Source organism: Harmonia axyridis, chromosome 1 (assembly GCF_914767665.1).
Source record: "Harmonia axyridis chromosome 1, icHarAxyr1.1, whole genome shotgun sequence".
NCBI classification, from domain to species: domain Eukaryota; kingdom Metazoa; phylum Arthropoda; class Insecta; order Coleoptera; family Coccinellidae; genus Harmonia; species Harmonia axyridis.
In genome coordinates, this window is record NC_059501.1 from 3,481,870 (window position 1) to 3,498,612 (window position 16,743).

General features: G+C 34.6%; 2 protein-coding genes across 5 annotated transcripts; both read right to left on the reverse strand.

Annotated features, from left to right (window-relative positions):
- Positions 1 to 45: 45 nt before the first annotated feature.
- On the reverse strand, positions 46 to 14,609 carry LOC123671442 (pantothenate kinase 1). Of its 4 annotated transcripts, XM_045605304.1 has the most exons (8): positions 14,281 to 14,609; positions 14,071 to 14,221; positions 4,508 to 4,686; positions 2,899 to 3,072; positions 2,326 to 2,570; positions 1,561 to 1,737; positions 1,200 to 1,335; positions 46 to 775 (listed from the first exon to the last, which is right to left on the reverse strand). In XM_045605304.1, exons 2-8 carry the CDS (start codon positions 14,162 to 14,164, stop codon positions 596 to 598), a joined length of 1,185 nt encoding a protein of 394 aa, XP_045461260.1. In that variant the 5' UTR covers positions 14,165 to 14,221; positions 14,281 to 14,609; the 3' UTR covers positions 46 to 595. The 4 variants fall into 4 exon arrangements, with proteins under 4 accessions (XP_045461260.1, XP_045461261.1, XP_045461262.1 ...); XM_045605305.1 differs by lacking the exons at positions 14,071 to 14,221; positions 14,281 to 14,609 and adding an exon at positions 13,161 to 13,314; XM_045605306.1 differs by lacking the exons at positions 14,071 to 14,221; positions 14,281 to 14,609 and adding an exon at positions 9,394 to 9,634.
- A 26-nt stretch (positions 14,610 to 14,635) lies between these two features.
- Positions 14,636 to 16,085, reverse strand: LOC123671443 (putative odorant receptor 19b). The gene is made up of 5 exons (XM_045605307.1): positions 15,701 to 16,085; positions 15,547 to 15,643; positions 15,387 to 15,494; positions 14,954 to 15,109; positions 14,636 to 14,882 (listed from the first exon to the last, which is right to left on the reverse strand). Exons 1-5 carry the CDS (start codon positions 16,003 to 16,005, stop codon positions 14,823 to 14,825), a joined length of 726 nt encoding a protein of 241 aa, XP_045461263.1. The 5' UTR covers positions 16,006 to 16,085; the 3' UTR covers positions 14,636 to 14,822.
- Positions 16,086 to 16,743: the final 658 nt, after the last annotated feature.

The following is a 16,743-nucleotide window of genomic DNA, read 5'->3' on the forward strand; positions in this document are numbered from 1 at the left end:
GCTTTTAAATAACGGAAATGGAAAATTGTATGCTTCAAAAAATTATAACATCTTATATAAATATATTCAGATGATAAAAAACATTCTTACAATCTTAATCCTAAATATCTCAATATAAAACCTTCGTAAAGATGGAAGATGGTAATACAATACATTACAATTATTAATATGTGTAAAAATGCTTTGCTGCGATTTTTTTTCATCGGCCATCGGAAATGTCAAGAATATTGAACGATTTGAGCGTACATTTATTTCTCCCTGAAATATTCGTTCTATTTCTAATGAGGTAAGCATCAATCAAATAACAAAAATGACTCCACATAAATAACATATGCACCATCAAATTGAACATTTAAATTTGTTTTTATTCACTCTTCAATTCATTAACCACTCAAAGTTCTTCAAAACTCATAAGTACACTTGCCGAAACTTGTTCAAAACTGATATGCTTAATTGAAACTATACGTATAACATGAAAAATTATTCTTTTTCTATCTTCTTGTCAGATCCGATGCAATTTCGTATAAAGTGTAAATTTCACATACCTAAGGAGTTATCATATCGATTCATAAATAGTTTTCACTTAACTTATCAATTAATTTATTATTCTATCGTGCGCTTGATGATACTGCAACAAACATCCAATTGCTCCGAAATAGCCTTCGTGCTCCAAAAATAGAGCCTTCATCGTTCCTTTGGACCAATAGTCCATCGCATAAGCCAATAGTTTCATTGCAATCGGGTTGACTCTCAGAAAATTACCAATAAATACCACCTGGAACAATCAAAGATTATATGTATGTTTATACAGAATATTGGACAAAAAGTAATGAGACTATAGCTGTGAATATAGACATTTACATAGGATTGTTGAAATATTCGCTTCAACTTAAGAACAACTAGAATCGTTATTTATAATATAATAATTCTTAGAAAGAGCTTTTTGTATAGTTTTATCTTCTCTAATTCACTGAATTTCCATTGAAATTAATGGAATAGTTCCTTAAATATCTTTTAGGGAATTTTGCATTGAAAAATGTTGGTTGGAAGAACTGTTTTTTGTATACAAATTTGACAGATAATAGATAAATCTGTGACAGGAAACTACTGAGTACCAACATATAAAATAAAATATAACGTATTGCAGAATGAATAGATATGCCTCAGAATTAGAGAAAAAGATTGTTATTTGTACTCACCCTATCAATTTTTTCTTGTATAGCGCACATACGCGCAATAGAACCAATGTTATTGGTTATTGTCACTAAGGTGGCCCTGGCCAAATCTTCTCTCTTCACTTTACTTCTCTTCTCTCGAGAATTCATGTGCCCAAAGCTGCAACAACAAGAAACTTAATCGATCCAAGGTCAATTCGATAGTGTTGTTAAGCCTATATTCTAGTGATGTATAGAGTTTAACATTTATCGGTTTTAACATCGGCTACAATCCCTATTAAATTCTCCAATGAATTTGATCTTTATTAATTGAATCTATTGCAACTACAGCCCACTTCAAAGCAGGATTTACCCAAGAATCAATTAAAGGTGTTAACAAACTAACCTGCTTGCTACCAAGTCTCCGTTGAGACCAAACCTGGAATAGTCACCTCCATAGATGTCACGAACCAACTTGTCTACATTTGTATTGTCTCCGCTGGCTGCCAATTCGATGGCCTCCTCAAATGTATTACAGCCGGTCAAGAGACAGCAGAGACCTAGGAAAGTACCTCCACCTAAACTGTAAAGGAAAAAGAATTAAATGTGGGTGAGGTTAGGTTAGATCCGTTTGAGGTTATATGCAGGCCTACAGTCAGCTATGATTTTTCAAGCAGAATGTTCTTCGTCCATGATTTTGTGCAGATATATGTATGGAAAAGAGAAAAGCCAAATCTCTCAAGCAGGTATTTATTATTTTTACGTTTTCATGTTTTTTTGTTGCCTCAAAAAATTGTTACAAAAAGGTGTTAATTACATTTTAATGAAAATACCACAAGAATCAAAAGATTCTGTTTTCAAGGCATGTCTGCAGGTTAATTGATTACAGTTATTTGGTGTTTCAAGCGTAATTGCATGAAATTACATTAGTATAATTTTGAAAAAGCACGGAAAAGATCTTGTTGCTTGCATCTTAAGGTCTTGACCAACATCCATGTGGCTGTGGCATGTTCAATTGAATGTCAAATACAAATTGTGACGCATATCATGTGGGTGTGCCACAGGGGTCGATTTTAGGTCTATTTCTTTTTAAGTATTTAGTCGTATTTTGTATTCAAGTGCAAATAATAATTTATGATTCACATAGTGCGAAAATGTGTTTGGTTCTTACCTTGTACCTGATATCCTTTTGTAATTAGTCGGTGAGTTCACAGATAAAACGCTGACTCCTGAACCTATATTAACTATCAGAAAAGGATAAGGATTGGAGAAATCGTATCTCTCCTTTTTACACAAGGTCTCGTCTGTTGGATTACTCCAGTAGTAGCATTCAGTGTGATTGTAGCTGTCTACAAACTGCAAGCCTTTCAGCAAGGAATCAAACTCGTCGTATTTAGCCAACTTCATGTTCACCTCCTAAAAAAATTGAATATTTATACCAGCGAGTCTACAAATGAAGTCAATTTGCATTTTGTGCAGATCGCTCGATCCAAAGGTTGCAAAATTAGAATTGAACGCTAGTTTGGCTCTCATTGTTTCAGATTAATTAGTGACATATGCGCGCCAGTAAACATGGATTGTTACAACACCATCAATTGAAAAGTTTATACTATCAGTGTGTCCAACCTAATCGTTAGGACAATCTCCCCGAAATTCGGAAATTGCAGACATTAAGGCAAAATGACAGCATAAAAGAAGCGTTGTTAGTTCAAAACAAGCATAGGTATACAAAAAATATACTCACCCTCTGAAAATCGTTCTCGAATTTATATGCGCCTCCACCGGTGGCGCAAACAGTTGTCACGAAGTTTGCCAGCCCTTTGGATTTGGCCAGAGACAAAAAGTTTTTCATTTCGCTGGTTGGGAACCTGATGAAATGAAGGGTGCCTCTTCTTCCCCTGATAAAAATATCGTTCATCTTGAAGAAAAATATTCGGTTTTTCTCTTTCAAAAAATAAAACAACGGTTAGATGTTTCAGCCCATTGATGGGATTGTGTGGGCAGTGTTAGGTTTTTAAGCAGTGGCGACAACGCCGTTTTTAACTTCTTCAGGCGTTGTACAGGCTCAATAGAATCAGAAAATTCGGGGCTTTTTGGCCTATAGTGACTCTTTGCTAACACGAGAGATGGCGCTACACGCTGCGCAATACTCGACAGATCGGCATTACCACGATAGGTGCAAGGAATAAATTATGGGCGCGCCATACAAATTTGAAAAGAAAATCTCGGCTAAAATGCTGGAAATTTTCAAATTCTGTTAGATAATCCAGCCGTGAAGTCCTTAGGGGTGTAGATTGTGTTTGATTAGAATAATAAGAATACATTCTGGGTGTCCCACATGAAACAGTCCAGCTGAATATTGGAGGTAGACATCTTGTGATTGCTAATTCATATTATACGATCATCCTCATAAGAGGGGTGGCAACCCCGTCAATCATCTTGAGTGGTAATAAAATAAGCTGAAAACTTTGGAAAAACCCGTACTTAGGGAAGTAGGTATGTGACTAGACTGTTTTATGCGAGCCACCAGATTCAATGAGTACCACAAATTGATCATTCTAAAAACCCGTTCATAAAGGGATTGTCAAAATTCTTTTTGTGGTTAATCATAAAAGATAGGTTACAAAACACTGGTGTGCTCACTCACTCTTAAACGACTTTTGAAGGGACCAGTCTTCTTGGATTTTAATGGTATCAGTCCCTTTTCACTTGATATCCCCATAGTTTCTTATGGTGCTCACGTCGTCTTTCTGTCAATGTCGTTTTGAGGTTAAATCAATAATAGTACCATAAAGATCAAAGACTTTTGACAGAACAAATGAAAAATTTTAAATGATGTTTATTGGTCATTTCTTTGTATAGCGCCACTTCAAGGAAGAAAAAGTAAAAGAGAGCTATACTGAGCCTGATTCACTAAAACTATCTCAAACAAAATCCAATGAGTGAACACACTAGTATTTTAGACATCTTAGTTCGATAGGGGTTGAAGAGTCATCCATAACTTTTGCTTTCAAGTATATCGAAGGAAGAAGAAAAAACTGTTCGTGAGTGTTGCAACCAAATTTGAAAATTAATATTTGGAATTCCATAGTTTATCTGTACAATCGATAATGCGAAAGTTGTGGATGATTTTTTCATACTCCTATCTAATCTAACACCACATCGTTGATTTTTTCAGAATCTCGACAATCTGATAAACCTGGAAAAAACTGGGCAATATGAGAATTTTTTCAATTTAGGCCCAAACTTTTCGCAGATCTTAAACTCTATTCTTCCAAAGATGAATATTAAGACCATAGTTAGAATTCCCACACAACTCTGCTGAATTTTTAGGAGCAAATCTCGATTCTTACTTGAAGGTGCACATCACGATGTCCAGTTTTACCATACGCCGAGTTCTTCGTCAAATATTTCCTTATATTCCTGACCGAATCCACTTCAGATTCTAATTCTGCCTTCGTGCTATCCTTCGGCTCGAAGTAGACCAGCTTGCAGAGAGATCCACCTATGTCCATGCCAAACCATGGCATAGCTGAAACAAATAATATAAATCAACAACAACAAATAATGGGGAAAGCAATGATGTGAAGTCAAGTGCTCAATTGGACCCTTGAAGACCACATATATCTAACACTTCACTTTATTTGTCAACGTAGTCACCTTAAAGAGATATACATGTACTCCAACGCACCTCTAACATTTCAATATCTTTTTTCTGTAGAAATATTCGTCTTTGTTTTCGAGAAGGTTAGGCTTCATTAAAAATTGGTTAATTTCTTAGATTGATTGTAATAGCAAAATATTTGATGGCTAACAGACTTTAATTTTAATTAATTCCAGAAAAACTACCTCCTCGAGCGGGACTCGAACCCGCAACCTCCGAATGACTAGTCCAGCGCTCCACCACTAAGCCACCGAGGAAGTTGGAAGTTCGCTCGTCTAGTGATTCGGAGGTAGCGGGTTCGAATCCCACTCGAGGAGGTACTTTTTCCGAAATTAAACAATTGTCTGTTAGCCATCAAATATTATGCTATTATAGGCTGCAATCTCCCCAATCACTTCTTCTTTCTTTTCCTGGAGCATCTTTTAGCCATTTTTGTCGATGCTTTGCTTAGACAGTATTTGTTCCAATCAAAAAACAGTGTTTTATCGATACAAAAACTCGTTCTTATTCATTTTCCAAACAATAAACATCTCGATCCAGACTTAACTCAATAGGTATTCGAAAATTTTGACACGCATCTTGTTATTAACAAGAAAAAAGTGGTACGGAGATGGCAAGTGGCCACTAAGGGTGCAATTGTTGCTTGAAAAGCTTCTGACTTAACATCCCAGCTAGCTTTCCCCGTTCTTTTCCTACATTCAATTTCTTCAAATTTCCTCTTTTTAGTACTGAGACGTTTTCGATTCCACTTTCAAATTAGTCACAGTATCTACAAATGATTTCAATAATTTATAAACGTTGTTGGAGCGTTTATATAAGTAAATGGCATAACCTACAAATGACATAAGAAATGTCAAAAATTAATACAGTGTTGCCATTATAACATTCCCATACATTCTATTAGTGTGACGTCACACACCGCCATTTTTGGTTCTCCTGTCAGTGTTCGGAGTCCAAACAAATAAATTGTCATTAAAATTAGTACGGTGTCGTTGAAGGACTTGGCTGATTTTCATAAATAAGAGTATTTGAGGAACGATTTCAGTATTAATTGATAGACAGAAGGAACGAGGTTAATATCAGTAAGTTTGAATCCTGTATCATTCCCCAGATTTTGTAAAAAGCCGTGTTTATTAGTTGAACTTCAACTTCGAACATACTGGCATTAATCTCGTTCCTTCTGTCTATCAATTAATAGTAAAATCGTTCCTTAAATAATCTTATTTATCAAAATAAGCCAATTTCTTCAACGACAACGTACTAATTTGAATGACAATTTGTTTGTTTGGATTCCGAACACTGACAGGAGAACTAAATGTTAATTTTATAAAAAATACAAATGTTACTGCCATATAAACAATTAAGCCGAATTTCTGTCAGGACCACGTGACTAGTTCATTAATTGAACGATTTTATCTGTATCTTTCCTGATACATTCTTGTGTTTGTGCATCGTCTTTCCAGATAACAATATCTCATTATTTCTTGTCCAGTCCAGTACTAGCAATTTGTCAAATACTTGTTTTCCTTGACTATTCATAACTTTTTCAATAATGATTAATTTCATCACTGATTTTTCCCAACGAGTTGTAATCGTAATATACGAATAATTAAAAAAACATGTTCTTTCTTGCGTTTGAAGGATTCTTCCATCATGTGTAATTAGGCAATTAAATTTGATTTTAGAAGAGACAACGATTTTCTTTATAGCTCATTTTACATGTGTTCGTTCCATTTAAATTTCACTCGTTGAGAACGTGTGATATTCAACGCATATTGTATGTAAAACAGACAATAATTTACTGACGGAAGCATCTTACATCAGGAATGTTCAACTAACGTGAACTTCATCGAAGCATGCTTGTTTTTTTTTGTCATTCATAAACAATTCAAAATTATTTCTTTTTTTGCCTGGGAACGTGATTCAACTGAATTCAATAGGAGATCGTTAAAGCTGGATAATGTTTCGATTCACCTTGGACTTGACATCTTCAGTTTTTGGAATTTTTAGAATGAAAACATTTTGGAGATATTGAGGGACTTTACACCATGAACTCGAACTTGACCGACATTTTTTCATTACTATCAAGTTTTAATGATATACGATGATTTTATTGAGGTTTTGGGAAGAACACTTAATTATCCCACCATTAGATTTTTGTCTGTTATGTTCACCTAGATTTGACCATGATTTCACAAGAATTATCAAGTTTTTTGAGTTATAATAATCCAAGGAATCTTTACAAGGGTTCAGCGAACGTTTCAATATCGATGTTGTCATCTTCAGAATCTAAAAGTTACTGACAAGGTTGACATTTCAATTTTATAACAACACACAAAATTTTAACTCCGTCGTTTTTGTGGTCACGCAAATATTTGGTAATTTTTTTCGATATTCTCCTTGAATTTTCTCTGGTTCTGGTTGAGTTATCAACATGAAATTCAGCACAGAGTTTGAAATTGTCACGTCACATCTAAATGCACCATTCCATCCCGATCGAATTGGTTATTTTGAAAATATCAAGAAAACAATATTCGATTGTCTATGTTTACCGAACCCTTAGTCGGATTTTGCCATCAAGGAAGTTGAGAGTGTTCTATTATGACTTTTGACAGATTTCTGTTCGAATTGATTATATGTTATGAAGATCTAATGAAAAAATTACATGAACAGGACTCTCCTAAAATCAGAGCTTTTCTAATTTTTTATTCAGGGTGTTTCTTGAGAAATCAAGTATCTCAGTTAGATTTTCAGGTGTAGGTATTACTATAAGGATTAAGAATAAACGATCAGTTTCGGAATAGTTATTTATAATACAAGTGCAGAAGGCATTGGTATTCTTCCACGAGTTCAAAATTCAAAAACGAGCCACGAAGTGGCGAGTTTTTGAATGAACTAGTGGTAGAATGAGCCTTCTGTACGAGCATTATACATTATTTTCTCTAATTCATTGCATTTTTATTGAAATTAATGAAATATTTCCATAAATATCATTTAGTGATTTTTGCATTGAAAAATGTTGGTTGGCAGAACTAATTTCTTTAATTGAATTGACAGATAAAGCCGTGGCGGAAAGTTCGGAGTACCAACATATAATAATAAAATATAACCATGAAAACTGTGCGTTTCTGATATATTCTCGCACGATTTTGTTCAACAAGATGTGGAAGAATGAACAGAATAACCACAGAATTAGAGAAACAGTAATAAAGACAAGTTTCTGGGTATATCTCGGTATCATGCATCATATCAGACGGTAAAATAGAGATTTTCAACTGGCAAAATAGGAATACATTTTGAATGATCAGAATTTGAAGAAACCTAGAAATAAACCAAGTTTCTCGGTATTATCATATTAGACGCTAAAATAACAAACCGAATTGGAATATTTTGTTGAATTTGTTTTTGAAAAGTACAAAGTTTCCCATTTATTGTTTCAAACATCACATGAACTAAGTATGAATGCTCAGTTATGAGAAATGATAACCGAGTATATCCCAGGAAAGTGTCTGAGATTTCGCACTAGCGAAATACTAGCCATACATTTAGAACGATCAGAAATTCAGCAATAAAGCAAAGTTTCTCGGTATATCTCGGGATCATCATACATACAAGACGCTAAAATAACATATGGACCGACAAAGTGGAATTTTTTGTTGAATGTTTTCTCGAGACATACCAAGTTTCTAAGTTAATATTATTTTTTTTAATATAGTAAGAACTAATTATAAATGCTCAGTTATGAGAAATGGGAACCGAGTATATCTCAAGAAAATTGCTGGGATTTGAAACTAGCAAAATAGAAAACGATCAGAATTTGCAGAAACCTAGAAATAAAGACAAGTTTCTCGGTATATTTCGGGATCATCATACATACAAGACGCTAAAATAATAAACCGACCTATAAATTTGAATATTTGTTGAATTCATTTTTTGAAAAATAAAAAGTTATTTGTTCATTAACTAAATATAAACGCTCAGTTATGAGAAATGGTAACCGAGTATATCCCGGAAAAATGGCTAAGATTTCACACTAGCAAAATGGTTAGACATTTGAAGCAAACTTTATCGGTATAGACGGTATATCTCGGTATCATCAAATAAGTCGTTGAAATAACATATGGACCGACAAAGTGGACTTTATTGTTGGATGTTTTTCTTAAAATAAACAAAGTTTCTCAGCTTTATAATGATGAAGGCTTTCACGGCTGAATTGTATGACAGAATTGGAAAAATCCATGGTCTAGTCGGTGAATTGTCTCAGTTATTTTTTTAAACACAACAAGTATAAACTTCCATTTATGATTAATTATAAGTGGTAACCGAGTATATCTTAAGAACTAGCAGAGTAGGAATACATTTTGAACTACCAGAATTAGCAGAAACTTAACAAGAAACCCAAGTTTCTCGGTATAAAACCATAAGTAACTCAAAGAACAAACTATAACAACCGAACTCTTTCTCTCTCTCTCTTCGCACTTGGACTAATATTCAACATTTTGCGTGTCGCAAACGCGGGTTTTACCAACTCGGCAATTGCTGAAACGTTTCGATCTAACTGAGGAGAATACTCACTTATGTCCATCATCCTGGTAGGTACCGTTGTTTGAAGCCGTGTTCGTCGAGTCTCTATATATCGGAATGTCTTGGTCTCGGAACGGCGGAAAAGACGACCAGCAGAACACGCTCGACACCGGTACACTGCGCGCTCGGGTTCCGTAGCACGGTTTTCCACCCAGAAACGATGATCTCGGAAACTCTAGCACCTGGTGGACATGGACATTCCTGCCGCGACGATAGCTAGTTAATTAGGCTTAGAGGCTCGATGAACGAAAGTTTTGATGGAAATGGGTGAAGGCGATCGTTTAAAGTCCAGCGGAGGCGCGATTTGGTGGTACGAGGGGTGGCCGAAAAGTGGTCGAGTGCCTCTGGGTGGTACCTAAGCCTTGCACGCCTACTATGAGGCTAATGGGCGCAAAAAATACAGGCGGCGAAATGAATAATAGGCATTGTAAGAATATTTATGCTATCCATTGATATTCTCATAAATTAAAGTAATAAAATCGCTTCTGATATAGAAATTTCTTTTCAAAATTCTACTGATTTAACACCTTTAGATTTTTTCAACATTTCCAATATAATAAATGTTGTTCTTTAAATGTGACCAAAGGAACAAATCTACCTACACTGCGCAAAAAAATTAACGCACATTACGGAAATCTCAAATTTATTCTACAACTGAAGGTGTTCTCAATGATAATTATTTTTATCAGAATTATGCATGCATATGTTATTCACTTTCAACGGTTTTCTTCAATACAGATGTTTTTTCCCAGCAGGAATAAAAAAAGATAAGATTATCAGATTTTGAATGTATTGGCTCCATTCTGAAATCAGTTGTTCTCGATCAATTCTAGTGATCAATAGTTTTTCTTTCGTTTGATTTTCTACACTCGATCGCTATGCAACTCGAAACACTCCATTTGACCCAAGAGGAAAGTGCCCAAGAGTTAGTTTTGCGAGAAGAAGGGTGGACATACACAAGAATTGCAGAAAGGTTTGGAGTTTCCCATACGAGTGTGTCCAGAATGTTGCAGCGATTCAGGGAGACAGGTATGAATGTCCGAAGACCAGGACAGGGTAGACCACGGGTAACAACTGCCATTCAAGAACGTTACTTGAGAGTTTCTTCGTTGAGACAACGGTTTGCAACCGCTCGCCTCCTTCAAAAACAGCTTGAGTAAACTCATGGGGTGCAAATTAGCACTCAGACGATAAGAAATCGCCTCAGAGAATATGATTTAAGGCCTCGTGTCGCGGCAAGAGGCCCATCTCTTACCCCAGCCCATCGAAGGGCGCGTTTGGATTTTGCGAGAGAGCATATTCATTGGGAAGAGGCTGATTGGGAAAGAGTTCTCTTCACAGGTGAGTCTAGATTCTGCCTCTACCATTGTGATCGACGTTCCCTTGTATACAGACGTCCACATGAAAGATATGCTCAGTGCAATTTGGAATATCTTTGACTGCTCCCACAGACCTAGTGGTCGTTGATAATGGAGCTATGAATGGTGATAGGTATATAAGAAACATTCTTGAAGAGCATTTGTGCTATTTGCCCCATACATTGGTGAAAATTTCATTTTTATGGACGATAATGCCAGACCCCATCGTGCGCGCATCGTTCAGGAGTACCTTGAAGAGGTTGAAGTCTCTCGAATGGAATGGCCAGCAAGAAGACCAGATCTCAATCCGATTGAGCAGGTTTTGGACAACCTCTGAGAAGTTCAGAAAATCATCCAGCTACTCTTAATGACTCCAACTCAGAGAAATCTGGGAAGGATTAGATCAGAACATTTTAAGATCACTCATTTTGAGTATGAACCGTCGTTGCCGAGCTGTAATTAACGCAAGGGGTGGAAATACCAAGTATTAAATCACTCATCAGCATTCCAGTATTTTGAAAATTGTTTATTTCTCTTCTTTCACATAAGTTTCGGTGAAATCCTGAATTTTTCTTCCATTTAATGTGTCTTGTTTCGTTCAAAACCTTCCCGAAAGAACATAAAAAATAAGTTATAAAGTCAATGTAGAGTTAACTTTCATTAAAATTGAAAGTGAAAGGCGTTTTCGAAAAATATCCAATTGAGAGGAAAAAAGCATTCGAGAACGAGAATATTCACAATATTTCAAGTGACCAAAAAAATGATTCATACGTTATATTATTACAAGATCTATGAATTAAATCAATTTAACTATCAAATTATCTAATTCCAATAAGCAGAATCATGCCACAAAAATGTTGTTAGGCTAGATTATTTCCTTACGTTCAATAAATATAAGAAATATTTTCAACTAATAGAACAATTTGTTGGTTATTTTTAAGATGTCTTAATATATTGGTGTGTTCACTGATTAGATTTTGTTTGAGATAATACGCTCTATTAGTGTGACGTCACACACCGCCGCTTTTAGTTCTCCTGTCAGTGTTCGGAATCCAAACAAATAAATTGTCATTCAAATTAGTACGGTGTCGTTGAAGGAATTGGCTTATTTTCATAAATATGATTATTTGAGGAATGATTTCAGTATTAATTGATAGACAAGAGGAACGAGGTTAATACCAGTAAGTTTGAATCTTGTATCATTCCCCAGATTTTGTAAAAAGCCGTGTTTATTAGTTGAACTTCAAGTTCGAACTTACTGGCATTAATCTCGTTCCTTCTGTCTATCAATTAATAGTAAAATCGTTCCTTAAATGATCTTATTTATCAAAATAAGCCAATTCCTCCAACGGCAACGTACTAATTCGAATGACAATTTGTTTGTTTGGATTCCGAACACTGACAGGAGAATTAAAATGGCGGTGATGTCATCACTAATAGAGAATGACATGACAGCAAAAACATTCCATTCCACTCGGTACGCGGAGCTACATAACACAATCTTCATATTTCCATGGAAACTATAGCGGAATTTGGTGCGAATGCCACAGAAAACAATGCGGAATTCAAGTGAAGTATCGGAAATATCCAAGAAGATCCCTTAAAAGTGACCACTTTTTGAAAAGTGAGGGGCACAACAGTATTTCTACACAAAATTGGTCTTTTCAAGGGTAAATTTCAATTGACAATTCAGGTCGTTCGAACATTCAAAAAATCCGCTCTTTCGGATTTCCACTTATCCAAACAACATTCATTCAAAAAAAGATGGTCTCTGATTACAATCAGATTGATTAGGGCAATAATCATTTTTTTTTCTGAATTCTTTTCCTCAAGCAAGCAAAACTGTCCTCTATACTCACGTGGAGTTTGAAAGTCAAGAGTTTCGTCAATTTGCAATAAATCAAATGAAATTGCCACAAACTTTAGATGAAAACCGATAAATTCTCGATTCAAAATACGTAGATTTTTACAGATTTGGACTAAAAAAACTTGGTGGAGCGTTAACAGAATAATTTTTTGTGTCCATGTGAAACAAAGTCGGGTTGAATACAATATTTTATAACCCAAGTACGGTTAGAACGATTTTTATGATCTTTGATTTATTGGATATCAGAATAAATATCGGAAAATCCACGAATGAAAAAGGCGAAATAAAAAAGAAATTCTGAAAATAGTTGTATAGATTGACGTCAATTAGAAAAACACTATTATGGTTGTCGAATGGGGGGGATAACAATTGATTCAGAAAGGTTGTTCTGAATTCGTAAAATTATAAAAATTATAATATTCATATGAAATTTTATTTCGAATATTTTCAATGATAATTTTCTCCAGATTCCAAAGGTTTATTATTGAAAATGATTGACAAATCACGTTATTTGACCTTCAATCTCAACTTACAATATATTGAAGGATATTCCATCCTTGCTGCTCCTGAAGTAGGTAATCAGCGACGTCAAAACATGTTACCGGAACCCGTCGTGCGCAAAACAAAACGCAACGAAAATTTGAACCCGTGAGCCACGCACTTTCTTCAAAACTGAGGATACTATCAAATATTCACTTCATAGATATTTACTAACACAATTTTTATCAGATATGAATTCCTACTAAATTATCTCAAAGTCCTCAGATAAATGTACTGAAAGGTCGAAGTAAATTATCTAATCCTTCAATTAAAAATTTATAACATTAGTGAATCACCAAGAATTGTGCATACTGTTTATCAAATAAAACAAGTATTTGCGAAAAAAGGGGTAAATATATGAATACTATATCCACAAATCAAGCCACTACTTGAGAGTGTTGAAAAAATGAATAAACTTGTATTTCAATACAAATCTTTTCCACTCTATTATAGAAAATTGCATTATTATATTTTTACAGCTCAATTAGACTATACTGCAAATTTCATAATTTTCTGTTTAGTGTCATAATGAATAAGTGAATGTGGTATTTCCATTAGATCAATTAAAAATAAATATAATTCAGAAGATTAGGACACTGAAAGTATGCCATCTATTGGGGCATTTTTGAACAACAAATAAATCAGATGTACTTAATTTATCAAGTCTTAAATTATAGGTAATCAAAGAAATTCAACGATTTTCCACATAGTAAGGGTTTCAGGCAATTGAATTGAATAAAAAAAAATTTAGTGCTTCTTCAATGCCTGTCAATTTAAATAAATTGTTACGAAACAACTCCCGGTACTCATTTATTTCAGTAAGTTGATTAATCATCACCTTCCCTTTTATGATGTTAATCTAGGAAACTTTTCAATATCTAGATTTATGCAGGGAATACGTACATGGAATCTCATCTGCCTTAAGACTCTCTCCTATCTCATCGGAACCATTGCAGCAGCTTGCTTTCGAAGCAATATCTTGTTCTTTGGCATCCATGTTAATGAAGCCAATAAAACGAAGGTATAATGAAGTTCTTGATTCTTAATAGAATTTCTGAAATGCATTCACAATCAATAAGATCAATCAAAAGTCCTATAAAGTGAAACACATACAGAAAGCGCTCAGATGTGCAGATCTGCTTCTTGCAATTATTTGTTAATCTATAAATGATTTCTTATCAGTACATTCTCAACTTGTTGAGAAATAGATCAGATGGGTGAGAAAACAATCTTATTGATCAGGAATCATCAACTTTTTGCAAAGATGAACTCAATTCGACCAAGCTGTCGTCAATCTACAGAGATTCTGAGAGATTTTCAGAGAAAAAGTAGAGTGATTATCTTAAATATAGGAAAAACACGCAAAAATTTTTTCGTTCAAATTAAAATTGTAACAAAAATAGACAGGTTAACCTGGTTAACACATGACACTGACATAGATTAGTTAAATTCCAACATAGACTAGAGCAGGATTCCTGCTGGGTAGGTGACGTTTTTACCAGGATCATTTAATCATTCATCATAATTGGATGCTGTTATCTTTATTGAAAGAACAATACTAACTAATTATAATAATTTGAATGCAATATAGTAGCGAATTATCAGAATATCTGCTTCAGTTTTCGTTGTTTTTAAGATTTGACGTCATTATCGTTTCACAAGTTGAGTGTTCTTTTTCTAAAAACCGTAATCATAGTATACATCCCTTTCACAATCTGAAAATATGTTTGTATTAATACCTAAAGATTCAGTATTCATATCTATCTAATCAATTTTCATAAAATACCCTAAGGAATATGTTAAGATCCATCTCGTACAATGGACCAACTTTAAGCGCAAGTCTCCTGTTGGATCGAATCATCATCATCAACAGCATTTTCTTCGTTCTGATATCTGCTTCATGCCAATTGCTCAAGAAAACTGAGGACTGGACTGCCTCACTCTGAAAAATTATACAGATCCACAAAAGGAAATTGAGAACGCATCACTCCCAATAGTAATGGTGGATGCGATATACAGATAGAAAAAAAATTTCCTGTAAATGTAATAATATGCTGAAGGATAATGACTCAACGATATATGGTATTATTTTCAAACACTCTTTAATTCATTTCAAATTTGATCAACTAAAAAAAACTATATAAAATGCCCAGAAAAACGATTCACTTCAAGTTCCCAAATATTTTTGGTGGATGCGCTTTTAAGGTCATTATACCTACCTCTTCTACTATATAATTTGCCGACCAATATATTATAAAGAGATCAGAAAATGCAAAAATTAAGCATGTCAGTGCGAAAAAGTAAATATGATCTATTTTCTTGGTACCCTGGAACAAATTTATATTATAGCTTCTTTCAAATTTCTTTTTAGCCAAATACCATAATAATAACAGGGTATGGAGCCAGCTGTATGGTCATTGTTAGAAAATCCATGAAAAAAAGAATCTTGGTATTAGATTTCAATTGAGAGAAGTCGCTGAAAAAACGGAAAGGAATATCATATTGATATTTTGTTATTGGATTTTGTCAGTACCTTATCACTTTCTGGTGTTCTATTACACATTCTCTAACTACATAGTATTCACCATCTCTGACAGGAATATTTTCTCTTGCGCTCATAAGTCTGCCATAATAATCAAAATTTGCCAGAATGTGGTTCAGATGCTTCAGTCTAAATGTAGGAAAAACACATATGGCAAATCTTGCTACATTTGAGGACACCACGTAAATTTCTATTATGCTCATTCCTAAAACAAAAAAGAATAGTACAAGCTTTTCAAACTGAATAGAATCTTGCAAATGGCTAATTTTATTTAACATCAAATTTAGGCCTGCCATATTGGATTGACATGAAAGGTAGCAAAAGAAAGTTCTTCACAGGTTTATAGCGAAAAATCTAACCTATGGCATGTAATAGCATAGATATCCCAAACTGTCGTTCAATGCTGAGAAAATTCATGGTGGCCCAAGGCAAAACCCTTTGGCATTGTCGTTGCGCATCCGCCAAATCGCACCTGCGACCGATCAAATAGAAAAAAATGGTGGCACCGCAGAAGCACACGAAGCAAGTACAAAACAACAGGACCTGAACGATTGTTATTTTGTAAGCCTCTTCTCTAAGTGGCTTAAGGGCCTTTCTGATACCTTCATGCGGGGTGTTTCTAACCCAGTAGTCATGATCGAAGGCTTCTTTAAAGAGTTTTTGCATGGCGTCTGTTCGTAAAATGAAGAATTTCTGAACTGTGGTGTCTATTGTCAAGGTGCTGGCTAGGAAGAATGCTATTTCCCTCCAGTTCTTCCTTACATCTCTGAATACCTCGATGGAGTAAAGGTTCAAAAGGATCAATTTTCCAAAGAAAATGGCCGCAGCTATTCTACAGTATATTTGTATCATTTTGCCTTTCCAGCTATCTTTGTGCCAGAGGCTGTTGAATCCAGAAAGAACAATTACATTTTTGAGCAGCCTGAAGTAGTCTGAATTACTATGTTTCTTCTCTTTCCTGGAAATCATAATTTATAAATTGGTATCTGTTGAAAAATTTTTACTCTTATAAACATAATGACATTAAAAAATTT

Coding starts and splice junctions, on each gene's coding strand:
- LOC123671442 (XM_045605303.1), bottom strand. CDS start 7,098: ATGACAACATCGATATTGAAACGTTCGCTGAACCCTTGTAAAGATTCC. Junction 2,571..2,898: donor TCGAGAACGATTTTCAGAGG/GTGAGTATATTT, acceptor CAATTTTTTTAG/GAGGTGAACATGAAGTTGGC. Junction 1,738..2,325: donor AAAAGGATATCAGGTACAAG/GTAAGAACCAAA, acceptor TTTCCTTTACAG/TTTAGGTGGAGGTACTTTCC.
- LOC123671443 (XM_045605307.1), bottom strand. CDS start 16,005: ATGGCAGGCCTAAATTTGATGTTAAATAAAATTAGCCATTTGCAAGAT. Junction 15,644..15,700: donor GAACACCAGAAAGTGATAAG/GTACTGACAAAA, acceptor CCGTTTTTTCAG/CGACTTCTCTCAATTGAAAT. Junction 15,495..15,546: donor CATACCCTGTTATTATTATG/GTATTTGGCTAA, acceptor AATTTGTTCCAG/GGTACCAAGAAAATAGATCA.